General features: G+C 42.7%; 1 protein-coding gene across 1 annotated transcript; it reads left to right on the top strand.

Moving 5' to 3' along the window:
- Positions 1-8,160: 8,160 nt before the first annotated feature.
- LOC134874404 (E3 SUMO-protein ligase ZBED1-like) lies at positions 8,161-11,474 on the top strand. Its single transcript, XM_063898394.1, has 2 exons — positions 8,161-8,659; positions 9,403-11,474. The coding sequence occupies exons 1-2, from the start codon at positions 8,294-8,296 to the stop codon at positions 11,077-11,079; spliced, it is 2,043 nt and encodes a 680-aa protein (XP_063754464.1). The 5' UTR covers positions 8,161-8,293; the 3' UTR covers positions 11,080-11,474.
- The last annotated feature ends 2,265 nt before the right edge of the window (positions 11,475-13,739 follow it).

The raw sequence follows: 13,739 nt of genomic DNA on the forward strand, positions 1-13,739 counted from the left end.
TTTCCCACGGCTGTGCTAGCACAGGCCATGGCTGTCACCTGTGGCTTCTTTGGCATCAAGTCCAATCCCCTGATTATTGTGTTGAAGAAACATTTAAAAGGCAACCTTGTGATAGCTTGTGTGTTCGGTGACTCTGTCCTTCGAAGTGAGCCTCACTCAACTCCTTGAAATCATTCAAATATGGCAATAAGGAACGCTTCACGGATTTGCGTGTCATCTTTGACCCCGCGGATGTTCTCTCTTGCAAAGTTCCCATCTGGGGGTCCAGAGCTCACAAAGCCGATGGTTGCCGGTTCAAAGCACCACAGGTGTTGGGTTGAAAAGGTCCAATCTGGAAAGAGGAGTAAAAAATGTGTGAAAGCTGTCATCCAATCAGATCAGAGCCCTTTTGATCACCCTTTCTGAGCAATCAGGCCAGTGTACTGCCCAGACCCCCCCGTCCTTAAATTGTTTTTGACGCCAGCTAAGCTACAGTTTCTTGAAATGAACATAAAGAAATGTTAGGAACTGAAAAAAGGTGTCAACAAAAGCAGTCAGGGATATTCAAGTTTAAAAATACCTTTTAATTTATTTATTTTAATTTGCAACATCTACTACATATATTTCCGTTGCTTTTTGGCCTTCTTCTTCCTGGCCCTCTGTCTCCTCATTCGGTCCTTCAACATTTACTTCTTGGTTTTGCCTTCTCTAATCTCATTGAGCCACTCCTCCACTGTCCGCTGCTGGGGGTCCAGCTTCTGGCAAAAGCTCTTCCTCGACGGATGTTGGAGGCACTTACTGCCCCCTATCACATAAAATGTAAGCTAATTGTCTCCCCTGAACTCTAATATTGATTATTATTTAGTATTTATGATTATGATTCATATTCTATATTATGTATTCATTATATGCATTTTGTATATAAGTTCTTACAATATTTTTCTTATTATTAAGCTGCTGTATTATGATGACAAACTCAAATCCTGTAAGATTGAAGTTGCATATTAACATTTCTAAATAACAGTAATAATAATAATAATAATAATGAATATTAATATAATCATTTATTGTTATTTTTTAACCTTCAATTGCCTTATATTATTTAGGTCAGATATTCTGCATGAAATACTACTCCTGATGTATAGTGTAATCATTTGGGAATAGATGTTTGGTTTGTGTGTGCTCATGTGGGTCATGTGGCTCATTAGGGGAATGAAGTAGTGGATAAACTGGCTAAAAAAGGATTCAAAACAAATCAGATAGAATTACCATTACCTATCAATAGGACAAAAGTAAAATCATTTATAAAATGCAATATCAAAACACAATGGTAGAAGTTATGGGACAATAACACAAAAGGAAAACATACATACCAGATTCAAAGGGAAGTAGGAATGGAACACTTTTGGGGGAAAAACCGGAGGGCATCATTAGCAAGAAAAGATTCGGACACTCCAGATTGAACTCCTCTCTGCATCTTAGTGGAAAACATCCAACTGGCTACTGCGATAGTTGCCAAAAACCAGAGACAATGGAACATATAATTTTTAGTTGCCAGGATTATTCAAGAAAGAGAATTATACTGAAATCTGCACTGTAAGAAAATAACATTATGGAGATGGATCTATAATTCACAAGAATTACACATGTCTCAAAAACACTGGTCTGATGACAAAAATATGATTTGAAGACACTAATCAGAAAAAGAAGAAGATAATTAGTGTGAGCACTGCATTTGGTGTTTCTCACCAAGTTTCTCTACTGCAAGTTGCAGCGAAGTGAGCTTCAGCCGTAGTGTGCCAGATGCTGTCAAGTCCAAGCAATTGTGGTATTTTGACTGAATGTGGAGGACCTGGCTGAATCCCTGTTCAACGAGATAAGTTGTCGAAAAGGAAAGAAGCAGCAGCTTCATCCTCTCCTAGAGGGCCGGGTAATGGTCGGCGTATTTCACCCACATGCTGCTCCAGCCAGAGGTGAGGAAAGTAGCCTGGGCCTCATTGACGCACTGAATGTCAATAAGATGCTCTTGGATAGTGGCCTCGCATTTTGTCACATCTGCCTGAAAGAGCTGCACAACCCAGGCGGGAACATCGAGGTCCAGGAGGTCCTTGAAGCAGATCTCCAAGTCTGCCTTAACCATCCTCAGGTGGTCAACATTAATGAGGAGGCGGTCTTCAGTAAGTGCCTCAGACACCTGCACCTTCCTTCACCTGAGTAATTGTTAATTTCATTCTTGCATGTTGTGTTTGCATGACTGTGGTCCATAGGTTTCCACATGAGGAAATGATAAGCCAGTGAAAATATCATGCTATAATACTTGATGAATTAAATAAGAAAATGTATTGAAATATTAATTATGTTGGGTTTGAGTTCCAAAATTGGAGATTCATTTTCCTGAATCGTTTCAAGATTTTTTCACATATCGCACCCTGGGCCTATATTTTAGACAAGCCAATAGAATAAACATTACAACTTCACATATTCATATGAATATAAAAGCGTTATTGTAATAACAGCGGGCCAATTAATCTATTTATTGATATTTTTTAAATGAAGTATCACATTGGTCAGCTGTGGGAAATGAGCTACCTGAGCACCTTCAGCTCCGCCTGGAGTGACGGGACTGGTGCAGAGCAAAACACACACTTTATCTACCTCTGGAACTACGTGAACTAGTTATAAACAGTGGTGGGCAAGTTACTTCCAAACTGTAATACAGCACATATGACTTATTGCTGTCTTTTTAAAATAATAAGTTACATTACATTGTTACTGTCTCTGAACTGTAATGCGTTACATTACTTTTGAGTTACTTTGAGTAAATTTCACCAAAATAACCGCAAAAGTATGGCTTTAAATGCTAAAATGTAGTTTATTGCAGCTCATTAATTAAAGCTATCTATCTATCTGGCGGTACATGCTGAACATTAGGAAAAGAGCTAGACATTAAACTCATGCTCCATTTAAGTGGCTGAATAATATGTGATACCGGTAACATGACGTCTCTGTGTGTTATTAATAACATGTTAGTGGAGCCTCTGCACGGCCCTGTGACCTCTATGAGTCTCTATGGCAGCGTTAGCTCACCTTGTCATTGGTGTGAGGACAGAGGCTGCAGATCTTCAACACTCTGCCACGAGTCTCTGAACTTCTCAGGGTTCAAGCAGCAGACCGAGAGAGAAAGTTACCTTCTGTTGCTTTGGCTCAGCGCACTCTTTTCTCTGAGCCTGCAGCTCTGCATCGTGAATCTGTTTCTGTAGCCCTCTTAACCAATAGTAAACAGGCTTACTGAGTTACTATTCTACCGGCACAATTATTTCTCTGGTGTCGCATTTCTATGAACCCAAAGCCACTTTCCATGTTGTGAGGACAGACAGAAAACAAATAAACAAACAAAAAGTAGGGCAAATAAAAGAATAAAAAAATAAAATAAAATAAAAACAAATAAATGGCAGTTGTGGTAAAGGTTCCAAGGTTTTATTGGTCATATGCACAGCATATACAATGTATATGTTGGCAATCGAAAGCTTATATCCCATGCTCCTCCAACAACTCAACATACATGGTGCAAATAAGATAAATAAAATAGTGCAAAAAGAGAGAAGAATATTTACAATAACAACAACAAAGATTTGAGGATGTGAAATATATACATATGTGGAATACATTGAAAGTATTTAAATACTTTACACTGTTGAATGAGGAGGTATGGACAGATGCATATATTACGTATAACAGATGTATATGGCAGATATGTATAATATATAGATATGTGTACTATAAACAGGTATGTATAATATATAGATATGTGTACTATAAACAGATATGTATGGCAGATGTGTATAATATATATATATATATATATATATATATATATATATATATGTATGTGTGTGTACTATAAACAGATGTGAGTAGACATTCACAGAGCTAAGGAGTTCAGTAGTCTTATAGCCTGTGGTATAAAACTGTCTCTGAGTCTGGTGGTCTTGGTCCGGATGCTGCGGTACCGTCTGCCAGACGGCAGCAGACAGAACAGATTGTTGCTGGGGTGATGGGGGTCCTTTAATATCCTACCGGCCTTTTTCCTACACCGCTTGGTGTAGAGGTCCTCCATGGATGGCAGCTCCGTCCTGGTGATGTGCTGAGCAGTTTTCACCACCCTCTGTAGAGTCTTACGGTTGAGGGCGGTGCAACTGCCATACCAGGCGGTGATGCAGCCAGTCAGGATACTCTCGATGGTGCACCTGTAGAAGTTGCAGAGTATCCTGAGGTCCATGTTGAACTTCCGCAGCCTGCGGAGTTTTCATGTCAGGTCCTCACTGCTGTTTACCCCGAGGAACCTGAAGCTGCTGACTCTCTCCACAGGAGTCCCGTCGATGGTGATGGGTGTGTGTGCCTCTCTCTGCCTCTTCCTGTAGTCCACAATCAGCTCCTTTGTTTTGCTGACGTTGAGATGGAGGTTGTTGTCCTGGCACCAAGATGTCAGGGCTCTGACCTCCTCTCTGTACGCCGTCTCTTTGCCGCCTGTGATCAGGCCGATGACGGTCGTGTCGTCAGCAAACTTGATGATGGTGTTGGAGCTGTGTGTGGCCACGCAGTCGTGCGCGAACAGGGAGTAGAGGAGAGGGCTGATCACACAACCCTGAGGGGCTCCGGTGTTGAGGGTCAAGGTGGAGGATGTGATGTTCCCCATCCGCACTGCCTGGGATCTGCCTGTCAGGAAGCTCAGGATCCAGTCACAGAGGGCGCTGTTGAGCCCGAAGTCCCTGAGCTTAATGATGAGCATGGAGGGCACAATGGTGTTGAATGCTGAACTGTAGTCAAAGAACAGCATTCTCACATAAGTGTACCTCCGGTCCAGGTGGTAGAGGGCAGTGTGGAGGGTGAGGGAGATGGCATCATCCGTGGAACTGTTTGCCCTGTAGGCAAACTGCAGGGGGTCCAGTGAGGTGATAAAAGTTTTGACTAACGCTCAAAGCACTTCATGGTGATGGAGGTAGAAGCAAGATGGCGCCGAGGATGGCTGCCGTCTCTCGAGCTCCTCACCAACTCCACATCTTAGTGTTTTTATTGTTTTACTTTGTTGGTTGTTTTTAACTTTTTTGCAACATGCAAACCGGCCAAGCGAGCCCTATCATCCAATATGATAGAGAACAACTTTTACACATCAGGTCGCTGGTGGACAGCAATAATCCACCATGACCTGCAAACAATGGAGAGTCTCTGTGTTTACCTGCTGGAGCTCTACCTGTGGATAGGGTGACCATTTCCATAACACCGAAAAGGAGGACATTATGCGGCATATCAATAAATTACTATGATGTACATAGGACTCTGGTATACTCTCATTTACAATACAATTTTGTGTGGTTTAAAGATGATGTTTGTGTAGCTGAATAGGAAAAAATATGAATGAAAAGTCAAAAAGGGTTTGTTCACAGTATTTGTATTTATTCAATACATTGTGGTGTTCAAAAACTGACCACTGAGATGAATCTTTTAAAGTGCAGAGTGCCACAAAGCATAACATGTGTGGACTTAAATGGAAAAAACAAATAACAGGTAACATACATAATAATACAAAAATGCTTTTTTGAAAAGCATAAATAACCTTTTATGTAAACAACAAAGGAGATTGTAAAAAAAAAAAAAACATTTACATTCAACAGCTCAAAAAGTATAGCATTTCTAAAGTGCTTCAGTCTTTTGGGGACTTGTCTTCAGTGTCTTCATCTGTATATGTGTGTGTGTGTGTACAGCAGTCCACCTGTATTTAGGCAAACTCCACATTCACCCTCTGTAGCAGCTCAGGAGACAACAGCACCTCTGACATCATGGCTTCCAAGCCCCCACTGCCCCTGGGCCTGTTTATATCCTGCAGGGACTGGTACAAATAACAACATAGCAAGAATACTGTTATCAACCTTCAAAAATCTGTATTGTTTTCAACCCAATAAATATAAATATTTCATGCAGCCCATCAGTGAAATCATAAGACTAGTGTACTCACCAAAGTAGTTGATTGTCTATCTGCAATACTTCTGTTCTTTCCTGGCTACATCCAAGAGTTTTTTGTTTTCAATGAACTTCTTGTACACCTCTGTGCAGGGATAAGTGAAATCGACACACACTTGCAGCTCAGCCTTGACACTGTCCACATCCATGCGATTCCTCTCGTTTCTCCATGCAGTTGTCATCATTGAAAAGACACGTTCTGTATGTGCATTGCTGCATGGGATGGAGAAAATATAGGCGCTGACCTTCCTGAGATTCACAAGTGGTACATCTGCTTTGGAAAACAGTTTCAAATGTCGTTCCTCACTGTGGCAACCTTCCATTTCTGGTGAGCTGAAGGAACCTTCCACCATGGCATATTCCTCATACAGTCCATCCATATCAATGTCCAGATTGCAGGCCTGGACAGCAGCACTGTAGTCTTCAAATGGCACAGAAGTTTTGAGGCCAAGCTTGGCCACTTTGCTAGCATGTGTCAGAGAAGTCATATCTTTCACTGATGTATTTCTTTGCTCTTTCATAAAAAAGCAGAACATCTGCTTCACATTTTTTTTGACTGGCAAGGGGGCAGCTGCTTCAGTCATCCCTTTAGCTGTGGGCGAGTCACTGAAAATCTCCCGGTCCACTTTCACGCCGCAGTCTACACTTGTGTACGACTGGTGTTGCTTTACAGCATGGTAAACCTTGCACAGCTCAGCAGCGGTTATTTTATTATCCAGGGGCGACGAGGCTTCACGAAAAAATGTCCTCATTGAAGAGGTACCTGCCGCACGTCTATTAGTTTTATGCTTCTCCGTATCCGCATGTCGTTCAATGGCAGCTTTTCCCTTACTGCTTATGTCAAAATCACAACGACAAAGTGTGCAGAAGCCATGAAAGGAGTCTCGACTGGTTTTAGATATAAAATCGTGCTCTTTCGTCCATTCTGGATTGAATGAGGTCTTACCATAGACTGTATATATACAGTCTATGGGTCTTACGTTTTGGCATGATGCAAACTTTCTGTCAAAGAAGCCGGCATATGTATGAAGTGGCAGCACATGGAGCCTTGTTTACGTTTTTAACCAATGATATAGCAGATATTTATCTGACACCGCTCTTAGCCAATCATTTGTTAGAACAGATATGTTACGGCATTGGACGTTGTGCTGCGTCCCAGCAAAGATTCTAGAACTCCGCTCTTCAAGCCTAGTGCCTCAAGAAGGAGGACAAATACGCGTCCGGCTTGATGCTGCGCCGGACGACGGACAGGGCATTGAAAAGCCGGACTGTCCGGCCTAAAGCCGGACGTCTGGCCACCCTACCTGAGTTTACTTCTGGCAAGTGTCCAATCCCTGGATAATAAGCTGGACGAACTCCGTAGCAGGATGGCATTTCAATGGAACATTAAGACCTGTAATGTTTTGGTTTTCACGGAGACTTGGCTCGACCCCACGATACCGGACGCCGCCATTGCTCCACACGGATTCTCCATTCATCGCCAGGACCGGACAATAAACTCAGGGAAGAGCAAGGGAGGAGGTGTGTGCTTCATGATCAACAACAACTGGTGCTCAGATGTGGAAATAATTTCTTCGGACTGTTCTCCCAGCCTAGAGCACATCATGATCGGATGCCGGCCTTTTTATCTGCCGAGGGAGTTCACATCGGTTGTTCTTACAGCAGTGTATGTTCCGCCGCACGCTGACAACAACACAGCGCTGGAGGAGCTGTATGGGATTATCGACAGGACAGAGACTTCTCGGCCAGAGGCCGCATTTATTGTGGCCGGGGATTTTAACAGAGCCAACATGAAGAAAGTCCTGCCGAAATACTATCAGCACCTCAGCTGCCCCACGCGCAGTGGAAATACACTGGACCATGTTTACACTCCTTTCCGGCATGGATATAAAGCCCTCCCCCGCCCCCCCTTCGGCAAATCAGACCACATATCTCTTCTTCTGCTCCCCGTTTACCGGCAGAGACTGAAGAGGGACTGACCTGTGATGAGGACAGTGCAGCGTTGGTCCGAGCAGTCTGACTCTGCTCTCCGCCACTGCTTTGGCATCACGGAGTGGTGTGTGTTTGAGGAGGACGATATAAACACACACACTGACGCGGTCATTTGCTACATCGCTAAACGCATGGATGACGTCGTGCCGCGGATTACTGTACCCTTCCCAAATAGTGTTGCACGATGTACCGATACTTCAAAAGCACCGCGATTCTTGGAAATTAAAAATGTCACGATTCCTAAATTTATTAGTATCGATACTTCTAGAATGTCCGTGTTCCATATTTGTAAGAGACATATTTCATGTTGGTGTGTGCAACGCACGCTCGAGTGCCTCCCTATGGACGTCCGTGTTTTTTCTCCTCACGCACGCAGCAAGAGGCTGCACTGCTGCTGTCATTTAACAAACACTACAGAGAGATGGCTGCATGTGCGAGTGATACTGTGGCCGCCGGTCCACGGCTGGTTGATAAAGATGACGCGAGGAGTGAGATATGGAGGTACTTTGCCTACCTTGCTGACAGTGAGGGCAAAGCTACCGATATGTCGAGACCTGTTTGTCGTAAGTGCTACAAACAATTGCAAACTAAGGGAGCCAACACCTCGAACCTGGCGAAACACTTGGCCGACAAGCACGCCGAGTTGCACAAGGAGTTTAAAGACCGACAGGTTAGTATGTGAAATATAACATGTATCATCACGTTCATGAACTTCATGCCCTTAAAACAAGTCAAATGAGAAGGCTATAGTTTATTTTGTGACAAGTCACTGTTTTGCACCACCGTAGTTTGACCAGGCTATCTACAGAAATAGCAGGCTAACTATGGGCATTATCCTCATGGCTAACCACAATAGCCTGCCTAACGCTAGTTCAGCATCTTTCTTTGAAAACGCAACTTTCATAGATGACGTAAATAATTCGCAAGCTGCTAAAATAAAGCATACAAAACATCAGCTAAAATGATCTATAGCCTTTATTAGCCTATATGATAAAAATCACAGCATGTGCATGTTTGTCAGTGATTTATTTAGCCTGTATTGGGTTACAGCATTTAAAGAGCATGAACCTGCTGTACGCAAAGGAGGTGTAGGCCTATATGAAACCTTTGCCTTGTAAGAAATTATGGACTCAAATATAAAGTTAACCATCAAAGAAATCAGACATTGAAGTACAGGAAACGCCTATATTAATCCATGTCACAGTTTAAACAACATTAGGTTAACTCATTATATCCTATGAATAATGGTAATGTTATGGTTAAGTGAATGTTAGCAATTATCACTACCACTGCATAGAGATGTTAAGTTAGTCACAAGTTATTGTTACTATCACACATAAACTATTTAGGTCCTCCGTTATGACACATTTATCACCATCATATTTTAAATATTTCCATTTTCTTCTGCTACAGCGGTCTGCAGCTATGGGCTCTGGAAGAGCAACTCCTCAAAGGCAGCAGCCAACCCAGCAGCCAACCCTCCAAGCTATGTTTGAGCAGCACAACAAGTACCCCAGGGAGTCCAAGGAGGTAAAACGGCTTAACAGGGCAGTAGCAGAATTCATCTGTCTGGATCAAGTGCCAGTTTATATAGTGGAAAAAGCTGGGTTTAGAAACCTTATGCAAAATCTCGACAAAAGGTATGACGTCCCATCCAGGAATTTTTTCATGTACAATGAAATTCCCAAGATGTACAATGAAACAAGAGCGATAATCAGTGCCCAACTTAGTCACACACCGAATACATTTTTCTCCTGCACCACTGATCTCTGGACCAGCAGAACTGTGGACACTTACATGGCAGTAACACTCCAGTTCATTACACAGTCCTGGGAGATGCAGTCCTGGTGTTTAGGGTGCTCTGCATTGTATTCTGATCACACAGCCGACACTCTAAAGGAAACCCTGGAGGAAATTATCACAGATTCCTGGGGGCTAGACATGGCCAATATGGCTGGAATGACAACAGATAATGCGTCAAACAACCGCAAAGCTTTCAGTGAATACACCTGGATACCCTGTTTCGGGCACAATCTGCATTTGGCAGTGAACAAAGCCATAGATATTGATCGTGTGGCAAGCTGTCTGTCCAGGCTCCGTAAGACTGTGTCAGGCTTCTCCAGATCAAACAAGATGTCTAGACTGTTCAAAGACAAACAAAAGTCTTTAAAACTGCCACAACATACATTAATCCATGATGAGCCCACCCGATGGGGTTCCACCTATGACATGGTGGAACGATTTTGTGAGCAGCAGCAAGCTGTCTCTGCGGTTCTGGCTGAGGACCGGAAGAAGTGGCACCTGATGCCCAGAGACACAGACATGACCACTATAGAAATAGTGAGGGATGTCTTGGCTCCACTCAGTGACTTCACTGATGCCCTGAGTGGAGAGAAAGAAACCACCATATCATCAGTCCTGCCACTGATGTGGAAAATCAAAGCCTGCCTAATAGAAGAGGAAGGCGACCGCCCCTTGGCCATAGAAATGAAGAACAAAATTAGAGGAGATTTTGAGAAAAGGTACGATGACCACAACCTGCAGATGACCCTAAACACCTCTACGTTCCTTGATCCGAGATTTAAAGATACTTTTGTAACAATGGAGGAGGATATCAAGAGGGAGCTGCTCCTTAAATCTGAGGCCGTTCAGCTTCCACCCCACAGTCCAGTGGACCCTAGAGGAACAGGTGCTGCACCAAAGAGGAATAAGAGAGACTTAAAAAGTTTGCTCTGCACCATAACCACAGAGAAGAAAGGGGCAGATAATTCTGAAACGAGGCACCATTCTCCCACACCTGCAACACCCACAGATAGACGACTAAATGTTGAGTTTCTTGAATACAAACAATTGAGAGAAATCAGCCCTGCAGAGGATCCCCTGGCCTGGTGGAGTCAACATGAGGCACAACTGCCCATCCTGGCACACTTTGCAAAGAACTATCTTTGCATTGCAGCATCAAGTTGTGCTTCAGAGCGAGTCTTCAGCACATCTGGAAATATCTGTAGCCCAAGACGTTCCAGGCTGACTGAAGAACATTTAGACATGCTAGTGTTCTTGGCCAAGAACTTAAGTAAGTGTAAGAAATGAATATCTGCTGGCCATTCTAGGGCTAATGCTCTTAAGAGACTCAGTTTTGAGTATAAGAGATGATGCAGCTAAATTTTATTTGTTTTTTTAAACTCAGTTGTGAGTATAAGAGATAATGCAGCTACATTTTATTTGTTTTTTTAAATTGAATGCCATTGCTTTAATTTGTTATTTATGTTTATTACTGGTAACGCTTGTGTTTCTTATGACTGAGATAATGCTGCTAAATTTATTTATTTTTTTACCTTGAGTGTCATTGCTCTAATTTATTTTTTATATTTTGATATTTCATATTTTGTTCAAATGTTTAATATATCTGCTGTTCATATGTTCATTTATTAGTGTGTTATGATAAGAATGTTGCCCCAGTTTTAAAATAAAGCACATCAATGATATTTGAAAGTGTTTCTCCCTTTTCAGGAAAAGTATCGAAAAAGTATCGGAATCGCAATTCTTGACTTGGTATCGGTATCGAAACAATAATTTTGGTATCGTGACAACACTATTCCCAAATGAGAAGCCCTGGATAAACGGCGAGGTCCGAGCTAAACTTAAAGCATGGTCCATCGCGCACAGCGGCGGTGATTTGGAGTACAGGAATTCCAGGTATGCACTCCGGAGAGCTATTAGCAGTGCGAAAAGACATACAGGGACAAGGTGGAGTCGAACTACAAGGGCTCCAACGCCAGAAGCATGTGGTCTGGACTAAAAACAATAACAGACTACAAAAAGACAACGAGTGGTGCTGAGGAAGTGTCTGCATCTCTCCCAGATGAACTGAACACATTTTATGCACGCTTTGAGAGGCCCCCGGCTGTGGAGGCACAGAAGGCCCAGGATCCCTGCTCACTGGTTTTAACCAGTGCAGATGTGTGTAGCTCTGAAAAGGATCAACACACACAGGGCTCCTGGACCTGATGGCATCCCTGGCCGTGCTCTCAAGGTGTGTGCAGTTCAGCTGGCAGATGTGTTCACAGACCTTCTTTGTTTTTTTCTGTGGTTTCTTTCTTCTCTGGTAGTTCTGCTGTTTGTACAACACGCATGTTACTTATGTTACCTGGGCTGACATGTTTAAGATGGAGTAGTAGGGATGTTGCTCTTGCTTTTCTTCTTTCTGCTTTCTTCATTGCCTGTCTGGCAGCTCCTATCCTTGTGGGTCGTCCAGCTTTTTCCCATGCCTCTTGCTGTTCTAGACATTCCCTATTTTGATAGTCATATATGGCTTTTCTGTGGACTGATGTTGGTCCGGGCTGGTCATCTGCTGGGATCAGCCCTCTGACCTGCCACAAGTTCAACAGCACCTTCATTTTTTCTCTGACCTTCTTTCTTTTTTCGGGTTCTGTTATGGCATCTGATCTTTTAAGCACCTTGTCCTTGAAAGCTGCAGTTGAGCTTGGCTTCAGGCTCATTGTTATTGCTTTGCGCTCTGCCATTTTGTTTTTAATTACAAGGAAACTCTCATTTTTGTTTTTAATATAACTATGTGTCATACTTTGTATCCACTAGGGCAGGGGTATTCAATTAAAATCCGAAGAGGTCCAGTTACTAAAATGTCCTCCCAGCAAAGGTCCAAATCTTATATTGTCACTTGAAATAGTGTACTATGATGTTAATAAAATCAACAACGTACGTACATTTCTATATCAGTTATTGCCAAAACTCAAGTGTTTTCAAAGTAATATACTTTTAACATATCGATAAGTCTAAACTTGTATGGCACTTGAATGGAAAACAATACTGTAGTTGTCTTTACTACATTTCAAGTAACAGACAACAGAGACTGAATTTCTTCTGAAGAAAATAAATAGAAAGTGCAAACACAGCTTTGAGCAGCCTGAACATAAGGCCTATATTTCAAGTAATGACAAAAGACCTTTAAAGCTGCCCACCCCCTTTTTTAAACATGTATTAACTCATTTCAAGTAAAATAGAACAGGGCAGAATGCACTGAATAAAAGAAAAGTGGAGAGCTTTGAGCAGCTCCCTTTGTCCTCTCTCCTTTCCTCCTCTCCTTCCTCCCTTTCCAACTTCCTTTCTTCGTGAGAGAAAAGGGCATGTACAGTAACTGTCCTGGCAGCAGTTTGAATCTTGGCTTAAATGGGGTTAGTGCCATTCTCATGCTCATGTGGAGATGTTCATTGGTGAGCCTGGAACGGTAGTTTGTTTTAATAATGTTCATCGTAGAGAAAGCTGTCTCACAGCTGTCAGTTGATCCAAACATGGTTAAGGTGTGTAGTGCTACTTTGGTTAGACCAGGGAACACCGTTTCAGGCACAATCTGTAACCATCTCCCATTGTTGTGGAGTAGTAGGTCATTTGCATCTGCCTCCATTTCTTTCAGAAATTCTCTCAGCACTCGATGCTGATGGGATGAGGATGCCCTGAGGAAGTTGATGAGGTTCATCATGGTATCCATTACTTCAGCAAACCCTTCAGACAGAATGGCACAGAGAACAGTCTGATGGATGAGACAGTGGTAGGCTATGAGATCAGGGTTGTCTTGTTTCATCCATCCCACAGCCCACTTCTCTCTCCTAACCATGGCAGGTGCACCATCTGTGGTGACTGAGACTACTTGCTTCAGATTAATCTTTCTTTTTGTGAGCATCGCCTTTATCCCCTCATATATATCCTATCCTCTTGTGTGTGTCTCAAGTGGC

Source organism: Eleginops maclovinus, chromosome 13 (assembly GCF_036324505.1).
Source record: "Eleginops maclovinus isolate JMC-PN-2008 ecotype Puerto Natales chromosome 13, JC_Emac_rtc_rv5, whole genome shotgun sequence".
In the NCBI taxonomy this organism is placed as follows: domain Eukaryota; kingdom Metazoa; phylum Chordata; class Actinopteri; order Perciformes; family Eleginopidae; genus Eleginops; species Eleginops maclovinus.

Bases quoted from the DNA above. Each gene is read 5' to 3' on its own strand.
- LOC134874404 (XM_063898394.1), top strand. From the start codon at position 8,294: ATGTTGGTGTGTGCAACGCACGCTCGAGTGCCTCCCTATGGACGTCCG. The intron at 8,660-9,402 runs GTTAGTATGTGA...CTTCTGCTACAG, and splicing joins AGGAGTTTAAAGACCGACAG to CGGTCTGCAGCTATGGGCTC.